This window comes from Tamandua tetradactyla, chromosome 5 (genome assembly GCF_023851605.1).
Source record: "Tamandua tetradactyla isolate mTamTet1 chromosome 5, mTamTet1.pri, whole genome shotgun sequence".
Classification (NCBI taxonomy): Eukaryota; Metazoa; Chordata; class Mammalia; order Pilosa; family Myrmecophagidae; genus Tamandua; species Tamandua tetradactyla.
The window spans coordinates 159,791,981-159,814,594 of NC_135331.1; the positions used below are offsets into that span (position 1 = coordinate 159,791,981).

The 22,614-nt window shown below is 32.0% G+C and overlaps 1 protein-coding gene across 18 annotated transcripts in view; it reads left to right on the forward strand.

Moving 5' to 3' along the window:
• GRIK2 (glutamate ionotropic receptor kainate type subunit 2) overlaps positions 1 to 22,232 on the forward strand; it is a 1,225,242-nt gene extending 1,203,010 nt beyond the window's left edge. For 16 of the 18 annotated variants that reach the window (XM_077162495.1, XM_077162496.1, XM_077162494.1 and 13 more), the window contains 3 exons: positions 6,987 to 7,237; positions 17,283 to 17,423; positions 19,776 to 19,889. In XM_077162495.1, the coding sequence (XP_077018610.1) occupies positions 6,987 to 7,237; positions 17,283 to 17,408 (377 nt within the window). In that variant the 3' untranslated portion in view covers positions 17,409 to 17,423; positions 19,776 to 19,889. Of the gene's footprint in view, positions 1 to 6,986; positions 7,238 to 15,672; positions 15,760 to 17,282; positions 17,424 to 19,775 lie in introns of those variants that run through there. The other 2 variants (XM_077162504.1, XM_077162509.1) reach the window with 2 other exon arrangements.
• Positions 22,233 to 22,614: the final 382 nt, after the last annotated feature.

The window sequence follows — 22,614 nt, forward strand, 5'->3', positions numbered from 1 at the left end:
ACATAAATTAGAGAATAATCAGAATATGAAGAAAAATTCGCTGGCTAAGCTATCTACTGTGTAATTAGATTTCTGATACATTTTATATGATTCATATAAAAACATCTTTTGCAATCTTAGATACCTGAAAATTCTCCTGGGGAGTCTAACAAAAAATATCCCTTCAGGTAGAGTGCATTTTATAGACTTTGTGTTTTGAGATACGCTGCAGGGGAAAAATCAAAACCTCTATCCAGATGAATCCAGTTATTGATTTGGTACATAGGTTTTTAACTTTGAAATTTACATTATGTACAATGTCCTTTAGTTGTGCATTCATATGATATATTTATATGTTTGTTTCTGAAATCCATATAGTTTATAGCTCATAGTTTTGGACCGCTTATAAGCACAATGCTAGTAGAATTGAAGTTCTTATTTTTACTTCTCATCTTCTCTCACTTCTACATTAAAAGGGACTTTGATATTTAGTTCTACTCCACCATGGTCCTGATATCTTATACCTGTTTCTATCCTCTATATTTAGAGGAAATGAGCAAAGCATTTGGATTTGGGATGCTCTCTCATTTTCTTTTCCCATGACTACCTAGACAGAGAATAGAAGAAAGGTAAGTGAAAGGAAGGCAAAGAGAAAAGAGTAATTGTCCCACCCTTGTTTTTAAAGCAATGCAATTCTTAAGTGCCTACTCTGATGACTACTAATTCCATTAGTTACGTGATTTTAAAACATTTGGTTCCTTATTATAATGCTCCTCATGTTTGTAAAATTTTATTCAATGTATATATTCTCTTTTGTCCTGAATTTCTAGAAGGTCAAGTCTCATCTTTGTGTTGTTCAGCATTGTATCCTCAGTAATATTTGTATATTTACCATTAGAGGTGAGGCAGTAGGGTTTAAAAAAAGAAACATGTATGATGCTTGCCCTGAGGACACTTATACCACATGAGTCTAGTGGGGGCAGACATATAGAAAAACATTAGAATATGGTGTGCCAAATGTCCTATCAAAGTATGCAACGTGCTATGTCTCCGAAGGTGAAGGATCTTGTGAATCCCTGTGGCAGCCAAGGCAAAGTTGTTTAAAGACGGGAAAGGATGATGAAGTTCATTTAGATGAGAGAAAGTTCCACCAGAAAATTTGAGGAATGATTTCACTTGCAGAGTTGGGTTGAGAGAGAGAGAGAGAGAGGCCACATCTGAGCAACAAAAGAGGTCCTCCAGAAGCAACTCTTAGGTATGCCTATGGATAGACTAAGCTTCTCCACTATATATATAAGCTTCACAAGAGCAAGCCTTAAGATCAAGGGCTTGGGGCAGGCCATGGTGGCTCAGTGGTAGAGTTCTTACCTGCCATACCGGAGACCCAGGTTTGATTCTTGGTGCCTGCTCATGCCAAAAAAAAAAAAAAAAAAAAAAAAAAAGATCAAGGGCTTGGCCTGTTGATTTGAGTGTTCCTAATGTTTGAGATGGTATCAAGGGTATCCCCGGTAGTAAAGTTTAACAGTTCCATATTTTTTCTTCCATCCTTCAAGGGACTTTGCCAATACTTTTTGGTTATCTGCTTAATATACTCTAGGATATATTCAGGCATTGCATTAAGCTATACAGGATTAAAGACCTTCTTTCTTATTCTGGACTTCCTATGTTTGAATTATTTAAATGATCTATCCAAATAGGTTGAGCTAGATTATGTGCTGCAGAAAATTTAGGTTCTAAACAAAATAAAACTTTCTTCCTTTGGTCTCAAAGGGTAGATGAGGTTCTAAAATATAGACAATGTCTTCCTTACTCCTGTATTCTGAATTATCTTAATCCCGACCAGATCGGCTTCATTCTTATCTCTAAATATCAAGTTACACATATATAAAGCAGCCTCTCAAAATCCAAAAATAGCAATTACCATTCTGGACTAAATGTAACTGCTATAATAAATTACAATCTACACCCTGTTTACTTATAAGTATTTTCTGAATGAGACCATACAATATTTGCTCTTTTGTTTCTGCCTTACCAAATGTCCCACAGGTTCATTCACAGTGTTGCATGCGTCACAACTTCCTTCCTTTTGGTAGCAGCACAATATTCAATCATACATATATATACACCATCAAAGAAGCCAGTTTTTTAGTCACAAACTGTGTTCTGTAGAGGAAAAGCCCAAAGGTGCTATGACATTGTATAACATTACTGACTGAATGTTCTCATCAAGGTGGAAATACAGAGATAAGAATTTTAAATGTGTAATTTATTGTCTTGAAAGTATATTAGAGGGTGCACGATGGTGGCTCAGTGGCAGAGTTCTCACCTGCCATGCTGGAGACCCAGGTTCAATTCCTGGTGCCTACCCCTGCAAAAAAAAAAAAAATATATATATATATATATATATATATATATATATTTATATATAGGTGTGTGTGTGTGTGCGTGCGTGCGTATGTGTAAGACAGAAGTGTCTTAAGAGTTCGTAAAATCTTTCCTCAGCTGAGGAAAAGGATCTCAGAGAACATGGTCATGGTTCCCACTTTCTTAGAAGGTTTTATCTTGAAAAAGAAAATTGTAGAAGAGAATAAATTCTAATTATCGAAAATCATATTTCCCAAAGTGAGGAAAAAAAATAGTAGTGGCATTATTAGATATGAGGAAAATTATTATTCTCTTGAAAATAAATTTAACTATTATAAGAGTTTTGTTTCATTTTTCCCTTCTTTGTCATATGATAGATAGATGGAAGTCTTTATTTTGCTAATATATAATGTGAATTTGCAAGAGACATATTTATAATGGAATATTCTTCACACTTATTTGACCAAAAAAAATCCTTTAAAAATGCAACTCAGACTTATATCTCCCCAAAATAGAAATATATGAGGAAACTCAGTTCTGAAATAATGGCATATTGAATTTTACAAGAGGGTGTTTGTGGAGAACAGGAGTTATTTTGTTTCTGACCTTTGTAATTGATTAAAGTATGCAGAAAGCTGATTTGAAAGTAAGGAAACTTTTAGTGCCGTGGATGGGATATAGCAATAGTATGGGTAAGGGTGATCTCATTATATTTCACTAAAACATATTAGATTGGACAACTTGTTGTACATATTTTAAAGAAAAGCTATTTAGCAATCCTTTTCTTTTTTTCTTCTCTTCTCTTTTTGTCTTTGCTTTCCTGCCTTTTCTTTTCTTTTCTCCCTTCCTTCCTTCTACCTTTTTACCTGGGATTTACTGGCAGTTGCAAAAAATGTGTTTTCACATAAAAAGTCCTTATTTTTGATATGTGAAATCTATTTGAATAAACAATGGAAATTTCATTGAGAAATAGAATGAAAAGAAAGAGACTACAGGTTGCAAATTGAAGATACATGGACTAAATCCAGCTTTCATGGATGTTCAGTTTATGCTGCATGTGTTGATTTGTAATGATTTGTTTACCAACATTTTAAATGTACACGATTTTAGACAAAACATTTCATGTGATCTTATAAAAAATGAAAATATGTGATAACCCTGCATTGAAATTACCACAGGTAATAATAAAACTGAGTGCTTCTGTCCAGTTTGGATTGTATTTTTTTTTCAAATATTTTTTGTCTAGCTTGCTTTATTCATTTATGGTTGTCATCTCCCTTAGCACTGAAGGATTTACTTTCTAGTTGCAATAGGCATGTGGTATATTTACCATTTCCTCAGTTGTTTTCTAATCAAGCTTAGAGTCCTCTTACTAAAATACACATCCTTCCCTGAGGCAGAAGCAACTTTATAGTGTGCAGCCCAGCACTCCTCGGTTGGTACTCAATGCTGTCATAGTTCTTACCTTGCCAGCATATAGATGGAGGCTAGAGGTGGGAGTTGGGTGAAACCTATGCCCTAGCTATCTAACTGATGACTGTTCAAATCATTAGAGCCAAGCACATGACTGTTCATATCATAGAAAGCATGAAAGATATTTTTCTCTTTGATCACTATGTATTCTTGAGACTTTCAACTACATAAAATTTCAATCCACATTTGACTTCAACTAAAAGCTATGTAGAAATGAGTCCCAAAGGGCATCAAATGATGTACCAAAGGAGCAAGAATGCATTGTTGAATTATTGTTCCTTTTGAAATATAATTATGCAAACTATATCAATGAAAGAATGACAAGTAAAGTATGTCAGGGATTTACTTTCATAGATTCTATTTCCTATATTATTTCATCGTGTTAAAAATCCTAAAATGAAGACTATTGACCTTGTAAGTTTGATTCAAAATTATCAACAAAACATTGTGTTCTGGAAAACAAGTGTGCCAAGATTTTCTAGGAATGGAAAATTGCTATATTTACAATCAATGCTGGAAATAGAAAGAACTAAAGATGTACACATCCTTCGCCGAGAAGCAGGTTGCTTTTGTTTGTTTTAGTCCTGTTTTATTCCTGGGGATGGAAGAGAGGATATTGTTTTTTAAGATATTGGAATAAACATGCCAATAGTGTTCAATTTGTATAGAAAGTTGGCAATAAATAGTGTCCTTTTGATATTGCTCAGAATGAGAAACAAGTTGGCATAATATATAAATTAGCTGGTTCCCGGATTTTTTCCACAATTGAAAATCTACTTTCCTAGTAACCACCCTATAAAGTCTTATTTAAAATTGTGCTCCCAGAAAAGAAACTTCATGTTTGTATTACCCAGGTGTGGTCATTCTCACAAGTACTTTCAGCACAAGATTCATTTCGTATATTACATTTCTAATGGAAAGACATATTTGATAAACAACATGTCAGATTGCCATGGCTGCTGTAACAAAATATCCCAAACTGATTGGATTAAACAACAGAAATTTATCATCTCGTGGTTCTGGAGGCTAGAAGTCTAAGATAAGGTGTTGGCAGGACCATGTTTCCTCTTCAAGGGAATCCTCCATTCCATGCCTCTCCCCTGGCTTCTGGTGGATGCCAGCAATCCATGATGCTCCTTGGCTTGTGGAATAGCTCGTTCTCTAAGTCCAGCACAAGCCATCTCTCTCTGTTCCTTGACAGAGAAACCAAAGCAGCAGGTTATCACTCTTACATTGTATGAGGAATGTCCTGAATCAGGTATTATACTCCTCAGATTGTGCACATATTTATTGAGAGCTTATTAAGTGAAAAATACTTGTGGATTCTAATAGATAAATAGGTAGACAGATGAATAGATAGATAGATAGATAGATAGATAGATAGATAGATAGATAGATAGATAGATGATAGATAGATAGATGGATGGATAAATAATTCTCTTTTCCAAGGACCTTGTGATCCATTTAGATTTTGTGATCTATTTAGGAATATAGTAGGAATAAGGTCACATCTAGAAAGATAAGTAAAAAGAAGAAAAAAAAAAAGAAAAAGAAATAAATAGAAAGAAAAGTAATAATATCAGCTGAACTAGGCTGAGTGTCCTGTGGTCAGTAAAGGGAGAAAACAGTATGAGCTTAGTTAATCTAGGGAGATCTGAAGTGGTTGAGTTGCAGAATTTAAACTGTCCATTGATGGTGAAATAGTATTTGGAAGAGAGGACAGGAAAGAAATCGAGAAGCAGACATTCCCTAATATGTTTGGAAATTATTGCACAATGAAAATGAAGTATTTGAGCCTCAATTATAGGAATGGATACTGCCTCTTTTTAGGAAAGCTCTTAACAATGTTGTATAGAAGTCAGATACTTCTACATCTTCTGAGTAGGTAAAATATTAAAGAAACAGCACCATCAGCTGAGTTTGGTAGAACTCATTCCTCCAACTTTTTCAGGAGGCTATTTATCTCCTATCAGGTAAGTCTTTTTACTTACCTTTTTACTTGTTCTTCAGTATTTAGCTTGCCTACTTGTGCTAAGAGATCTATGTGGAAATAGTCATGTATTTATCGAGTATGAACAAGATATATGATGGTGATTCTTATAAGGAAGAAATGTTTCCTGATCGGGATTTTAATTTCTCTTAGATAGAATGAAGTTTTAAGAACAGACATAGATATATTGAAGTAGAAGCAAAATCATATACAGCCTTGAATGAAAGCTGAAATGTTTAGTATTTCTCTATAAAAAGAATAGCAGTCACAGATGAATTTTTGCTGAAAGACGGCATGTGCAAGTAGTGCTTTAGGAAAGAAGATTTAACTTCAGTGGACTATTTCTGGGTGGAAGGGAGCAATAAGACTTGAGGCAGATGTTGAAAAATGCACTGTTCAATAATTTTGCATGTTTCTGGTCAACCAAGCAGGAAAGGAAGTTACTTAGCATATCATAGCTAATGCAGATGAATGTCTACCTTATTAGCATAAATACTAATTTCTACTTATGTTGTAGCCTGCACTGAATAGAACATTTTCCCTTAAGGCATAAAATGGTAAACAAACAAACAAATCTCTTTCTATCAGGTCCTGGGTTTATAAGTGACAAAATTGCAGTGATTTTGGAATGATCAAAGCCGGTACAAACTTGTGCTTTTTATTACATACATAAAATTAAAAAAAAATGAGTCATTGCCTATTATTTACAAAGTATTTGATATCTCTAATTATAGCTTGTTTAACCATGGTTGCCATAAACTATTATACTTTATCTTGAGAAACAACATTTTTCTATCACATTCCTAAAAATAGAGGGTAACCATTTGATCTGGTTTCAGTGTGAAGTGATTCCTAGGTATTAGCTACACACTCTTGCACTTTTATCTACTTATTTTAGTGTTCCCGTTTACTGTTTTACTTACCCAATGCTCTGAACTGAGGATGCCTTTTAGAAGGAGACATTTCTTTCTTAAAAACACAAATTCATGACACCCTTCAAAATCTAGAAAGATCATCTGCCTTATTTATATTGTTAGATTGCTATTCTCTGTCCTTTTCTAATTGGCTTTCTCCACTGAAAATAGATATTGGCACACTTCTCATACTTTATCATACTAACCTTTAATTATGAAATTCTGGGTTCCATGAAATAATTTTTAACATTCCTCTGCTTTCCTAGGTTCTCCCTATCGAGATAAAATCACCATAGCAATTCTTCAGCTACAAGAGGAAGGCAAACTACACATGATGAAGGAGAAATGGTGGAGGGGCAATGGTTGCCCAGAGGAGGAGAGCAAAGAGGCCAGTGCGCTGGGTGTTCAAAATATCGGCGGCATCTTCATTGTTCTAGCAGCTGGCTTGGTGCTTTCAGTTTTTGTGGCAGTGGGAGAGTTTTTATACAAATCCAAAAAAAATGCTCAATTGGAAAAGGTAAATGTGGCTTTTGTAATTTGAAACCATCATTGTCGTTATAATAAACCATTTTTATCTTTCCAACCAAATTGATAATGCTTAGAACTGTGGCTATTCATTGTCTTGTGCCATTCAATCATCATATAACAAAAGTTCACAAAAGGGACTCAGTATCACTTGATTTTAAATTTGATTCTATTATGTTTAATTGCAGTCAATTTTCAGGACAGAAGATTGTTTGTCCTATTATTGAAACCTGAGAAAAAGACAAACTTTTGTCGCTGAAAGTTCATTTCAGTTAGTTTAATGGAGGAAGTTATCTAATGAGGGAAGCAAAAGTCAAAAACTATAATATAAAAGAAAAAGATGCTCCTCTGCAGATAAACAAAAGACGTTAAGATACATAGCTGGTCAATAGTTTCAAGTTAGAAAGTAAATGAAAACTTTTGCTTGAAGATGTATACCCTAGCAAATTTCCATTTAAGGGAAAAAATCTTTGCTTGAAGTTTTGAAGTTATAATTAAATTTTTACATTAATGAATGTTTTGAAAATATTATGGTTTCCTGTTTTTCTGCCATTTTTAATATAATTCTTAATAATGCCTTTAATTCCTTTGCAAGAAAATGGCTTTAGAAGAATAAGTATGAACCTTAAAAATATTGAGACAATTAAAATTTTTCATTGGATTTTAATGCATTTAGTCATTTTTATAAATGTCTTTGTATTTTATTCTTGAAAAGTTTACAGTCTTATTCATATTCTTTATTTCTGGTGCTATACTTAACTTTTCCCATTTTTATAAGTATGAGGAGACATTTATAGAAAATTATTTCTTTCAAATATGCATGATGTTTCTTGCATGTCAATTTATGGCTCAGGTCATGAAATAACCCCTTTGACATTTTTAAGTCTATTGACACATTGTTGATTTAGTCTTTTTTTTTTTTTTTGTATATCCACAATCCTTTTGCTTTTACTAAAACATCGTTTGGGGGTTTAGATTTTAGACCCAGTAGAATAGTGAGATTGCATTTGCTTTAAAATTTGAAAGTTTTATGAACTTTTAATGGCAAATATGAATAGCAGGAAAGTGGTATTTTAAAAATAAAATCATACATGGATGCGAGGGAATATGTTCTGTTAAGATTCTTGAAAGCACTTATACCTTTAAGGCAATTATGAAAAAAAGTTTCCTTTGTCTATAATAATTTGTTACAATTACTTATCCTCTCTAGAATCAGAATTTTGGATACAGCATTTCTACATTTGTATTTGACTATGTAAGTTAATGCTTACAAATATTATTTTTATTTTGATAGCCTCATTCTGTCTACGACACATTCTGTCTATGTTGAAAAATTCAGACGCACAATTTATTTTCTCATAACTTTCAGAATGGCTGCTTCTGGTAACTTGACTTAATCAAGTACTTATTACACCAGTGCGGATGATCATTAGATCTAAGTAGACATTTTAATGCTAGGCTCATTTTTAGAGTGCCAAAATAAGTTTTGCATTAAACCTAAAGGACTAACCAAAGAAGAAATGTCTTAATTCATAAATTGCCATTTTCATTAAAATTTGCCAAAAATGTGAAATTATTTGCTTAATGAAAGTTTAAAATATATTTAAAATTATAGAAGAAATTTGGGGGTTTTCTAATTGGAACTTCAGACAATCCATATGCAATGATTTTCCTTAAGTTATAGCTCAATAGTAGTGTAAAGCTAATCAGTTCATCTTTTGAAAATATATGATTTTCTATTGTTCTTATTTCCCTGTGGCCTCTTATAATTTTACCTACGTACAATTCTTTGCAAGCATTCTGTTTAAAACAAAATAAAGGGTATGAGGATTTAATTCCATAAAATAACTTGATTCATTGTGATTATAATTAGTTTAGATAACTTTTTCAAGTATCCGTCAGCTCTTTTAACATTCCATGAACGGAGCTATATATATATGACCTCCTAAAAAATTAGAAAAAGGACCTTAATGTGCCTTTTTTGACCAAAAGAGATGAATCAGCAACTGGAAGGGAACAATTGTGCTATCTGGTTTTAATATCATGGCGTAAGTTAAGACAACGTAAGACCCAACATTTAGATCAGAGTGTGTGATTTACAGGAGCATACAGTCACACAGTCCGATGTGTTCACACTCTGTCTCTGCATAGCTTAAAAAGTGAAAAACAGAGTCTCTAGTTTAGCAGATGAGACCTTCAGCATCTGCCTCTGCCCACTGCTGCAGCTTTATCTTAGGTTTCTTCCCATTTGCATCTCAATTCTAGCCGCAATGAAGTACTTCAGTTTCACAAGTTCACCCAGTTTTTCAAATCAACTACTTGTTGACTTCAGCAAATCTTGTCCATTTTTCTATTAGAAAAACTACTACAAGCCATTTTAGACCAGGTATTTAGGACTGGGTATCACCTTGTCCAGGAAGCTTTCCCTAATCAATAGACATAATGAATTTAGGCACAGAGTACATCTTATTTAGACAAGGTTGGGGTAGGTCTTACTTTCATATATGAAATACATGCACCTCCTCTCTCTCTCTTTCTTTCTCTCCTTAGCTGATTTTAGGTATATCACTATTTCATTCCATACCCTGCTTTAAGTATAGGTACTGTTTCTCTGTGAATGTTATACCCATCTCCAGTACTCTTTGCCCACTATTTTATTTTTATATGTTGTTTTCTGTGTGTACTTCTCTGCCTATTAGAGTTTTAATTTCCTTAGGACAAGGAATTACTCTTTTTTCTTTATATTTCTATAGTCTTGGTGGCATAATTAAGTATCATCTGTCTTTCTATAGCTATCTGTCTGTCTGTCTGTCTGTCTATCTATCTATCCATCCATCCTAAGGAACAAATTTCAGTATCCTATTTAGAAAGCCTATTATAAAAAATAAAAAAAAAGAACTTCTATGTGTATATAATTCAAAATGGTAAATTAAATAAGTATGGGTTACTAGGAGTGATCCATCTTTTTTATCATAATAAATTAGATTCTTCGGCTCAATTCTTCATTTTTCTTGAGAACCAGCTATTATTAGCTTTGGTTATGCAGTTGTTTAACACCTTGCTTAACTTATTTAAATTATCCACAAATATTAATAAATTGTATCGTAAGTTTTGCTTATGATCTTAATATTACAAATTAATATTTGTGGATAATAAATTTTATCCTAAGTTTTGCTAGAGGACATAAATCCCATTTAATTACACTTATCATAATTGTGCCTTTAACCTAGATTTCTTACATTTTAAGTTAAAGACAAACACATGAAATTATTAATTTATTCAATGAATATTTATAGAAATATGAAATGAATTGTGTTTGGCACATTGAAGATAATTGAGGATATATTAGTCACAATATAGTTCCAAAGTGCTTTACTTTCTCCTTTCCCTTCTTGTTCTCCATTTTCTTCCCTCTTTCCTCAGTCTAGAATGTTTCTCGAGTTTTAAAAAGAGCAAATAAAATTTGTGATCTTTATCTAAAGAGGCTAGCAGATGTAACACATACAGTCTAGCTGAATATGAGCTTTATGGATGAATCTGTGAATAATCAATATTTTTCCATATCTAGTCTTACCTGTGATGCTGTGGCTGACAAAATTAATAATTCTATTATTATTATTAGGAGAAAATAAAATGTTTTTATAGCACATATTTTGAAACAAATAACTTTTAACCACTATGGAATTTTTTATATTTCTCAATTATTATTTTTTTATAATGAAAAGTAGTTTAAGAATGTGTCATTTTTAAATGATGGTACATTAAAATTGAAAACAGATAATAAAGCTGAAATATATAAACATTAAAAAATTTAAAAACTAAATTGAATTCCTTCGAGATAACCAAAAGATGATGTACTACAATTTTCACAATACTTAATAGCATTAATTTTCATGTAAATATTAAATGGTCAAAGATGCTTTTTTTTTTATTTATGCAAACTTTCAAAATAAATAGTTTTTTTAATGTAATTTCAATCTTAAAACTTGGCCATTTGGAAAGATATTCTAAATTTTTTCTTGTTTGAATGTGTCTTAAGAACAACTAAACACATGCATTTTCTGATTAATTTTCTTTTTGCCTTAACTTTTTTGTTCCTGATTTTAAAATATTGCTACTTAAGTTTTCCTCATTAAGCAATCCAAGAAACTGTTGGACTCCTGAGACAATCATCAGTGCATTTCAGGTGTTTGTGGATTTGTTTGAAGAGTCCTGTTTCCCTCTTTTAAATATTACTTATAATTGAAACAAGCTGCATAATATACAGAATTGGGTTCTATCTGATATTATTATGAAATATTGTTTTCTAAGCACAAATTATGATATAATTACCTTACTTTTTTGTTGAGTTTTCTAAGACTCAACATGGTTTATTAATTTATGTTTATTTTAATTTATGTTTAAAATTAGTCAGCATGCCTTAAATATGTGTGTCATTTTTTTAAAGATATACATAATTCTGCTTTCTTTCAATTTCCAGAAAAAAAATAGTAATGTAACTTTTATGGTTTGATCTTTTTTTTGTCTTATTTGTATGCAGAAATATTTTCTTTCCTGTGTAACTGAAAATGAATTCTCCCCTTACAAATTGTTTTTATTGAACTGTTTGAACATGAATCTTTGAGTTCTTAGGCATGAAAAATATTTCAAAAGAGATTCAAAAAATATTTCCTCTCTCATTACTTAAATAAACTAAATACATTAAGTATGTCTGAGAATTTTAAAAGGTCATTATTGCTCAGATATTGTATTTGTAAGTTGTATCCTCATTCTAAATACGTCTTTTTAATCTACCTTTTGTCTAACATGGTTGAAGTATATTTCAAGAACTACATTGAATGATTGTTTTTCAGAATAAAGTCCATTTTAGTCAATGTAGTTACTTGTACTATGAACACTGGTAAATCATATCTAAGATAACGCTTAAGTTAATATTTTTCCAGTCATTGAAAGTTCAAAAAAAGAAACTGAGAACACACAGACTGTTCTTTAGGCTATAGGTAAATAATGGATATGGAATAAATCAGAGTAGTAAAGCACAAATAGTAGTAGTAGCACAAATGAATGAAACAATGCAATTTTGAGAAAGTTAATGAGAAAATCAGAATGGCTTTAGATTAAAGTTGCAAGACTATGGATCACAGTGAAAGATTATTTACCAGGAAAACAGTTCAAAGCTGGCTAAATCTCTGTTTCATGGACAGAAGAATGAAAATAGGTTGTTCACAGTTCCCAATACATAAGTTGATTTATAAAGTTGCTACAATGAAGTCAGTACTTTAGAGCAGTCTCATGTATTACTTTTCAGAGTGAACTATTAATTCTCACAAGACCAATGCTTTTAAAAAGAAGCCATTCATTGAATAAGGTACAAGCATGCAAGCAGTGTTATAAATCATCAGTAAAGTTTTTATTTCGATATTTACATTTTTTCCAAGTGAAGCCTAAACAGAAAGCACAAAATGTTTTCCATTAATTGCATTTAATGTGTGACATTTTAACTGCCTTTAACTTTACAGAAGTTAAAATTCTAAGCAAGCTTCCAATGTAAGAAAATTTAACTACAAAGCTTGTTGCTTTTCAGAAGTTTAATTTTGTAAATTAACTTTGAGCTACTAGTCCATTTTGTAATGCTTTTGTGTCCCTGACTTTCTTTGAAAGTAGAGTGTGTCAAAATTTCCATTGACGACCTATGAAAAACTAACTAGATAATTTATTTGTCTTTACATGTAAATCCAAAGTCATACTGCAGAATGAGGTAGTAATCTTCATTCTGAATCAGCAAAAGGATTTTAAGTCATTAATTTAAGGTAGTTTTTATTATTTTCTTTCCCCAAAATTATGTTTTTTAAATGATTGTAACTAAACAAATAATTGTATTGCTCCTTTATTTTTATAAACAACTTTAAAGTTTTTAAAGTATAATAACTCATTTGAATGAAGGTCAATACTGAGAACAGTGCAAATGCTATTATCCATATTGTGCAGGTGAGAATAATAAATATCCCAAAGGCCAAGAATATTTCCAAGGTCAAAGATGTGTAATCTAACACTATTTATACTATTCCATAATATATAAAATGGAAGGTGAATATATTATTATAAATATGTGGATGAGGAGTTTGAGTTAGAATTTGGGCTTTGATGATAAGCAATATCTAATTACTATACTTTCCCTGGGACTAGACATTAAGCATGGGTTTGGTGATAGCACTGTTCAGCTTGGCATAAAATTATATAACCTTTCTAAAGTCCTTTTAAGATAATTAAACAAACTAAGAATAACCCATGCATGAACTTGTTTTAAGACTTCAGATAATTCATATACATAGAGTTCTTTCTATGTGCCTGGCATATTGTAAGAACTTATTGCTTGTTATGATATCATTATTTTTATTCCTAAAGCTGATATATTTTGACTGCTGGCACTTAGGCAAAGGGAACGTTCCTGGAATTAAGCATTAGTTACTTGAAGGTTAGATTTTTTTTTTAATTGCATTGTCATATCTACCAGCAAGAATGTGATGATTAGCATAGTTTTTTGTTAAAATGCATATTCATTTTGACTAAAGTAGTGTTGAAGTTTGTCAGACCTTATTTATTGATTTTTCTAGCCTAAATAGGGGAAGTGTAAAAATGTATAATGATGCACTTTTTTTTTTTCACTGTCTCGTATTTGCAAAATGCAATATGAAGATATTGGGTAACTGTTTCTGTAATAGGCAAGATTTCTGAGAATATTTTAGCATTTGATTGCATGTTTATCATTATGAAATAACCCAGGCTAACACATAGCATTCTTTGTGATCTTACTTACTGGGAAATAAATACATTTATTTTTGACCCATAATTTTTATTATGTCCCATAATTTTTTGCAGTCCACTTTGTTAATTAACATCCAAAGAAATTATCATTTAGTAAGAATGGAGTTCAGGAAAAAGACTCGGTTAAGATGCAACTTATCATTTGTCAGCTCTTTGCATGACCTTATGTAGATAACTTGAGTTTTAGTTTCTCTAGCTGTGAAATTATACTGATTGCACAATAGGATCACTAAAGATGATTCATGTAAAGTCCCTTCTGATTGCTGCACAGCTTATCTACACAATATAGCTTTTTTGAAAAGGAAGTTGCTCTAAAGCTGAATATGAAGATCAAAGTTGCTCTACATTTCTTAGCATGCCTGTCTTAACCAGTCACTAATTTATCTCTCTTTACTTCAATGTTTTATTCATTTAGCCATAGGTCAATTCATATTTTTGAGTTATAGATTTAACTATTTGATTTTTCTGAAGGATGCCAATTGAAAAATAGTATGCATCAAAAGGAATAGGTCATTTTAAATGACATTCATTTTTCTTAGCTCATATACCAATATTTATGTAAAATATGGCATATTACGCCATATATACTTTTTATTCCATTTTAGTTAACATCTAATATGTGATAATTTTCTACAATTGATTGCCATAACTGTTTTATCTCCACAACATATAATTCAGAATTCTTTGGGCAAATTGCTTACAGAATCAGAAATTAACTAGGAAAGAATCTCAAAAAGATATACAAAACTAGTTGAAAATTGATTTAAATGACAAGCAAAGCAAAACACTTTCGCTGTGTGTTGGTATATGTTAGAACATTGAGCTTCCAAATCTGATAGAAACAGCTTACCAGTATTTTCTTAGTGCTTTACATAGCAACTATATGCAAAATCAGTTGGAAATTATTTTGAATGAATACTGGAAAATCATTTAATTAATTTTATGCTATCAAAGAAAAAGCAAGACACATAGACTGGAGTGTCCTCCTTAAATAAATAATAAATATAGACATGAATTTAACATACATTATTTTATCATCATTTCTTATTTGGGTAATAGGTGTAACGTGAAAGTGACTAGCTTGCGTGTTTAAAAAAAATCAGCTTAGTTATTTTTCATCAGCTGCTGTTTTTAAAAAAAAAATGTTGCTAAATATAAGGGTTTTAACCTAAAAATGAGGTTAAATGTCAACTTTCAATGGGAAACCTGATTACAGCTAGATAGCTAATATTAAAAAATATTCTATGCTTTTCTAAGTGCTGTCATATCATGTTATCAAATAAAAATATCCGTAAACTTGAGCAATAAGCTATTAGGAATAAATTGTTCTATAATACCAATTATGACATATTTGAAAGCATTTATTTGTGGACATTTAATGTGTTTTCTAATTATACTAAAGATCCAAAATATAGTCTTAAAAAATGTAACGTGTATTAGCGGAGTTCCTCCTTTTAAAGTGTTCAGACCTTCAGTGTTTCAAGAAGTAAAGATGTAAAAATACGTTTGACTCCTTGAATATAGTGAATTTTCTAATGAATTTTACTAGTTAAATGCAATTATACATGCTAACAGCTCAAAGATTTAAATTTTCATTTTCAGGAATCTTCTATTTGGTTAGTGCCACCCTACCATCCAGACACTGTTTAGTAAACTTTTGAAACTTACTAAAAGAGGTTTTAAATAATGGTTAGTATCTTTGTGCCTTTCCTTTTTTTTTCTTTTTGTAGTCTGTTTTAATGTGGAGAGACATTTTTGTTGTTGTTTTCACCGTAAGGAACTTAGCTCATTTAATGACACAACTTGTGGGTTTTTACACTAGAGAAAGGTGATTTCCCTTCCTTCCTTTCTCTCTTCCTTCCTTTCTCTCTTCCTTCCTTTCTCCCTCCCATCCTTCCTTCCTTCCTTCCTCCCTTCATTCATTCCTTATTTTCATTCTGTCTTTCTCTTTTCTCTTTCTTTTTATTATAACCTGGGAAACTCCTATTTTAAGTGCGCTTAGGTTTTTCAAAAGACTTATTTCTTGGGCCAATGAAAAGGCTTTAAAAATTTCCAATGATTATATAAAGTAGGAAAGACAATTTGTCTCTATTGAAAAAAAGCAAGTTAAGCTTAAAAGACATATTGGGTTTTTTTTGCCCACACACAACACAGAGGAATAACTATATTTCGCAAAAAACTCCATAGATTTGACTTAAGATTCTTTCACAGATATAGATATGGAATTTGTTTTCTAACGTACTTAAAAAGAAAGGAATATGTATTTGTACTAATGCCACAAATGAATGGTACTATATGATATCATTAAATTCCTTTCATTTGTCATGTTGATTCCAAAATCTTGCTTACATATGAAGTGTATCATAGTTATGACAAATTAGAAATACTCTGTATCTGAGAGGTAAGTCTCTAGTCTCACACTGACTTTATTAGTAACCTGAGATAAAAATATTTTTTAGGTAAGCTTATGTAGATAAATCAGAAAACAACTGGCAAAATTCAGTTTATTCAGAGAGAAAATTAATAAAAGTTATAATTTGACATCATGAAATCAAGGCTAAAGTTTCATTAATTTATTCACTTTATAGTAGCTTTAGAAAATAAATACTAACGTGGTAAGCATGGGGTTACAGGTGTACAATTTTGAGTTATTGTCTGAATTTGTAAATCTAATTTACTTAAGATAATTTCAAAATATAAAAGGTGAAATTTTCTGAACTTTGATTAGAGCAAGTTCTTCAACTACATTTTATACTGCTTAGTATTACACATTTGATATTATATAAAATTGCTCAAAAAGAAGTTTAAATTTCTTTACTTGTATTTAGAGAAGTACAAGTTGTTAATTATAGGGTTTATTCCTTAACTTACTAGAAATATAATTTAGTCATTTCTTAATTAAATATTTGTAAATTTATGAAATTTTTCTTTCAAGAAAATCAGTGACTTGACCAACCTTTTGTCTGGGCAAAATTTTTTATTATTTCTATGGATTAATTTTGAAACTAATCAAAATGACTGAAAATTTGGACTTTAAAGAAGAGGATACTATAAATTATTTAATATTTTGAAAATACATTGCTTTGACGTTAAGATTTTTTTCTAACAGTTCAATGTTGTTCACATCCTAAAACATTTTCAAGTGTCATTTGGGATCAAGTTCTGACCTTGTCATATCATCTAATCAATTCTTCTGTTAAATGTTTCAACAGAAAGCCAAGACTAAGTTACCTCAAGACTATATCTTCCTCCCCCTTTTGGAGGCAGACTTTTCCATTTCTACAGTGTTGTCATCATCACCATCCTCACCATCATCATCATCATCATCATGTTCTTAATAAGTACATCTAATAGTACGTATTAAGCAACCAGAAACGCGTGTCCATTCACTGACTATCAAGTGCCACATAAGTCCTTTCATAGAAGCCATAGTCCATGAATTTCAGAAATATGTGTTTTTTAATAATGATAATTAATACGTGGTACTAATTGTCATTAGTGGGGAATTCACATGTGAGTTTTTTTCAGCACCCATTATGAGTATTAATAAATTGATATTCTTATTAATTTAGTTTATTATGCAAATACTAAAGCTTTTTCTTAATTGGATAACCTTTGCACAATGCATTTTGCTAAGCTTCTTATACTGAAAAGCTCTTTTTAGTATTTGCATTTCAAACACTTAAACAGGAATTAAAATATTAGTGTCATGTGTAACTATTGTTGCTTATTTAGTCAACATTGAAAGAACGCGTATGTGTATAATAAATGGCTTGGTAATTTGATCTTTGCTCTTTACAATTCAATAAGAGTGATGCATAAAAGACCTAGAGGCCAGAGAGAAATACACGATAATGAGTACAAAATAGTGATAGGATAAAACAAAACCCAGTGAAAGTAATGAGCCTTGTTAGAAAATGTTTCCTGAGCAAGCTAAAATTTGAACCTTGTTCTGAGGTAAGGGATTAGAATGGAGTAATGGAAAGGATGAAAGCACTCAACAGGGTACAAGAGTAAGGAGAAGGGAGGGAAAAAAACCTGGAGGATTCAAACAAAGAAGAATGTGTGAAGACAAAGAAAGAAATGACTGAACCAGAGAAGTCATGATAGAAAAAACAAGAAATCTGGCAATTTGAATTTGACTGTTCCATGGACAAGAGCATGCTATTAATTGGTGTTTTAAAATATTGACTATATACGTAAATGCCAGCTTTTCGGTAAGGAGTAAGGTAGATGTAGAAGAACAAAGATCACTAAATAAACTGTCCAAAGCACACATAAAAGAAAAAATGAGGATATAGCTAGGGACAAATAAGATGGTAGCAGATTAGGGTCAAAACCATGGAACTAGGTATCAAGATACCCTGCTGAAGTCTTAGCTGTGAGCTGCAGAAAGCCATTTATCCTTTCTGAATCTGTTTTTTTTTTTCCTTTTGTCTGTCACAAAGATGCCTACTTTAATGCAAAGTGTTGCTTTGAGTGCCGTACAAGATTATACATGAAAAATATTTTTTATAAACTTAACACACATACAAGGTATTAAGTATTGTTATCCAGTATTTTCTTGGAATAATCCTGAGTTGATAAACAGCAAAGCAGAGATATAAAGACATAAAACAAATATAAAGTCAATCACATGTGTATTTAGTTTGGTTTATTTCACTGTGGTTTCATATCACTTTTGGAATTGTGTAAGTTCTTCATACTTGTCCACATTTTTGGTGTTGTCCACATTTTTGTCCTTGTGCTGAAAGAGCCTAAGTCTGAGCCCATCTGAATTTCAACTAAAAAATACATAACTGGCTAATGAATCTGATTTACATGTAACTAACAGGTGTGTATCTCAATCAGGTGGAGAGAGACTAACAAAATTTTTTTCCAATATATGACATTCTAATATGAAATTTAAGAAGTGTGTAATAATGAGCCCCAGATATACAGAATTTGTAGCAAATTGATTGCCAATGAAATGAGTATTAAGAAAAAATATGGATAGGGTTGTATTTCCTCATGGGACAAATTATTTGCCAGATGTTATTATCAAGTTAATTAGACAAAAGAAAATTAATATTTCTACTTGTATTTTTAACATGCAACGATTTGTCATTGCATGATTGCATCATACCTGTTTCTAATTACAATAAATATTTTTATAGGCATAATCACACAAAGGTGTAATAAAGTATCAGAATTGTATTCCGTGTTTTTCTGTCTAACTGTGTGAGTGCTACTTTTGTTCTATGTTTTGAGATCCACAAGCAGAATCCATGTTTAAAGAAAATTTACATTTCCCATGTTGTGATCTAAACAGTAGTGTGTTTATTCTTTTTTTTCTGTTGTCAAGAATGAATTTCCAGGTATAGATGTCTGCGTTTGAGAATTTATAAAGCAGCTCTCTGTCCTATAATGCTAACCTATTTCACGTAGTGTCATCTGAAAGTATTATTAAGTCTTTGTGTCCTGTGTGCATTACTAGTTGGCAATTTATTTCGGTCTCGGGGGAGATTTTCTTTGAGCCAGCCTACTTTGGGAACATTTCAGTTATCACGTGTATGTATTAAACGTGTTTGATTTGCTACAACTTTCATAAATAAAGTTGTTCAAACCTTCGAGAATGTTATGTTGACACGTCTGAGACTGATTAGATTCATTTCTTGACGATGGAATTTTATCTGACTTTTAATGTTTAATTTTCTGTTTTGTAGAGATCCTTCTGTAGCGCCATGGTAGAGGAACTGAGGATGTCACTGAAGTGCCAGCGTCGATTAAAACACAAGCCACAGGCACCAGTTATTGTGAAAACAGAGGAAGTTATCAACATGCATACATTTAACGACAGAAGGTTGCCAGGTAAAGAAACCATGGCATAGAGCTGGGAGGCCAAATACCCGAGCACAAACTGTCGTCTTTTTTCCAAACAATTTAGCGAGAATGTTTCCTGTGGAAATATGCAACCTGTGCAAAATAAAATGAGTTACCTCATGCCGCTGTGTCTATGAACTAGAGACTCTGTGATCTAAGCAGTTTCAGTGATCAGACTTGATTTACAAGCATCATGGATCAACGAAGTTACACGGGGTTACACTGTTTATCATGGGTTCCTCCCTTCTTCTGAGTGAATGTTAACATGCGCATTTTGTGGCTGGTTTCAAATGCAGTCCAGTGAGAAATTACAGTTTCCTTTTGAGATCCAACTGTTGCCAGGAATTGAAATATCAATGTCCAAAAGGGTAACCAGTGAAGGAGTCATTAAGAATAAACATACTTGGAATCAGCAAAAAACTGTGGTGTTATAAGAAACAGTACAGTCTTCTGAACTCCCAGATAAAATACGGGATGATGTTACTAGTCCCCAACTACTCAGTATAATGATCATCTGAATAGAAAATATGTGTTTATAGAATGTGAAAAAAGTGTAGTCAAAACAAATCTTAATTCCATGGTAAGTGGAATATGAAGCAGATCTTCACCAGTTTTTTTTTTTTTTCTTTCTTTCCTGACAGTCTGTGTCACTGATTGAAATAGAAATGTCAATTACCACGGCAATAATGTTTTTCTTAAATTCACCGAGACAGGAGCTTAAACATGCAAGTCTACCAGGTCCCTACCTGTTCCCTCCATGCCCTTTCCCTAACCTCACCTCAAGAATAAAAAAACGACAGTTGGTTCTGTGATTCTGAGTTAAAAAGAATGATGTTTTGCAATCTGTGTCCTAAGTTGTAAAAGAGAGCTGAGTATCGATGGCTATATGGAAGACTAAAGCTTTCGTTCTAACCTTCAGATATATCAATCCAAACCCTTGTTTCTGCTGTCAGTGAACTTGATGGCGCCTGGGCAGATAGGGTAATAGGCGAAAGGGGACTGGTCAACTCTAGGCAAGTAAGCGTGGAGAACTTTGAAGCGGACTGCATTTATCGGTACAGTCACAATGTTAAACGAACACAATTCTTGAGCAGTTTTTTTTCAAAAAAATGTTCAGGTTTATTTGTGGAAATGCAAGATTTCTATGAAAATAGTTTTTGTATGGAAATTTTTGTAATACTTTTTATCAACAAAATAAGAACACGTGTTTCTGTCAGGGGTGTGATGTCAAGCATGAATGGTAGTGCGTGTGCACCACCAACGTTTGGTGAAAACTATTTTTATCAAGAAAAAAGGAATCATAGAAGAGAAATATTTTCAAGTTAGATAATATAAAAGCTAGGTGCACTACCACCTCTGCTTACCATGCCACACCCCTGGGTTCCACGAGGCTGAGAACATACTGTAACGAACAATTGTGTGTAAAATGGTAAAAGACACAGAACTCTTGACAACATTGTGATAAAAGTTGAGTGCACACAGTTTGCTGTTTGAATCCAATGCACAAAATTTAAAAAAAATCATTAAAATTATGTCCATTTTACTTTCAGCTCTGACTTTCATTTTTCTTTTGTATATGTAAGTGGATGCATACAATACTCTTCTTCCTCTTTGCATCAAGGGAAGCTCATATCCTGAATCCTTCTAGGTTAACAAGGATGACCACTGTCACCTCCCTGCAGGAAAGAAGAAAGAAGCCTGGGGACTGAGCTACTAAGATCTAGGGAAAGTTGCATGGGCATATATAGGATATAATTGTTAGGTAGCTGAAAGGGGCAAAAATAATTCTCAAGGAGACAGTCATGATCTTACTGCTTCTATGAGTGGATACTGACCAAGTTCATAGGATCGGTAAGACCAAAGAGTGATCACTGATAGTATATACGAAGTTCATCTCATATCCTATTTACAAATTCCTTGTGCGTTGATAATTCAGTGTCGTTCAGCAAAGACAGAGGAAGAGACAGACTCTGTATAGTTAATGCTGTGGCTTACATGTGAATACCCTACCAGAGCCTTTTTATTAGGCATAAATTATAATGTATACTTTACTTTGCAAAGAATGGCTGTTTTAATCAGATCCCCTGATAAAACTGAAAAGGGAAAGAAGTTCTGTGAAGCATTTCTTTAAACTCGTGAAAGATGTACAATCAAATTGACTAATATTTAAATGAAATTAAAAATTAGATAGCCACATGTTTTCAAATTTATAATGTCAGGTTATGCTAAATTGAAATTCACATCTCAATGATAATTCTGACCCCAAACTTGATTTTAGACTGTTACACAAATCACTGCTAAAAATCTCAATCATGGTTTGTTTGGTGGTAGATAGTCTCAAATACCGTATCTTATGAAAGTATTCAGATTTTCAATAATAATAATATTGTTTTTAAATTAATCAGGTTCTAATTTATTACTGTGAATTAGTAATTCAATTCATTATTATTGTAAAGAACCTTAATTAATAGACAGGAAATGGCAGCTTTATTTTTTGAAGTAGTCAAAAATAATCTAGATTTTAGTGGTGAAATTTGATAATTATTTTAGCCAAGTATTCAATTAAATAATTTTAAAAACTGTTAAAAACCTGTTGTGTCATAAGTATATAGGGAATATAGCATGTATAAACAATGTACAATATTTAATTTTTATGAATTTTCTAAAAGGTGTCCACTTTAT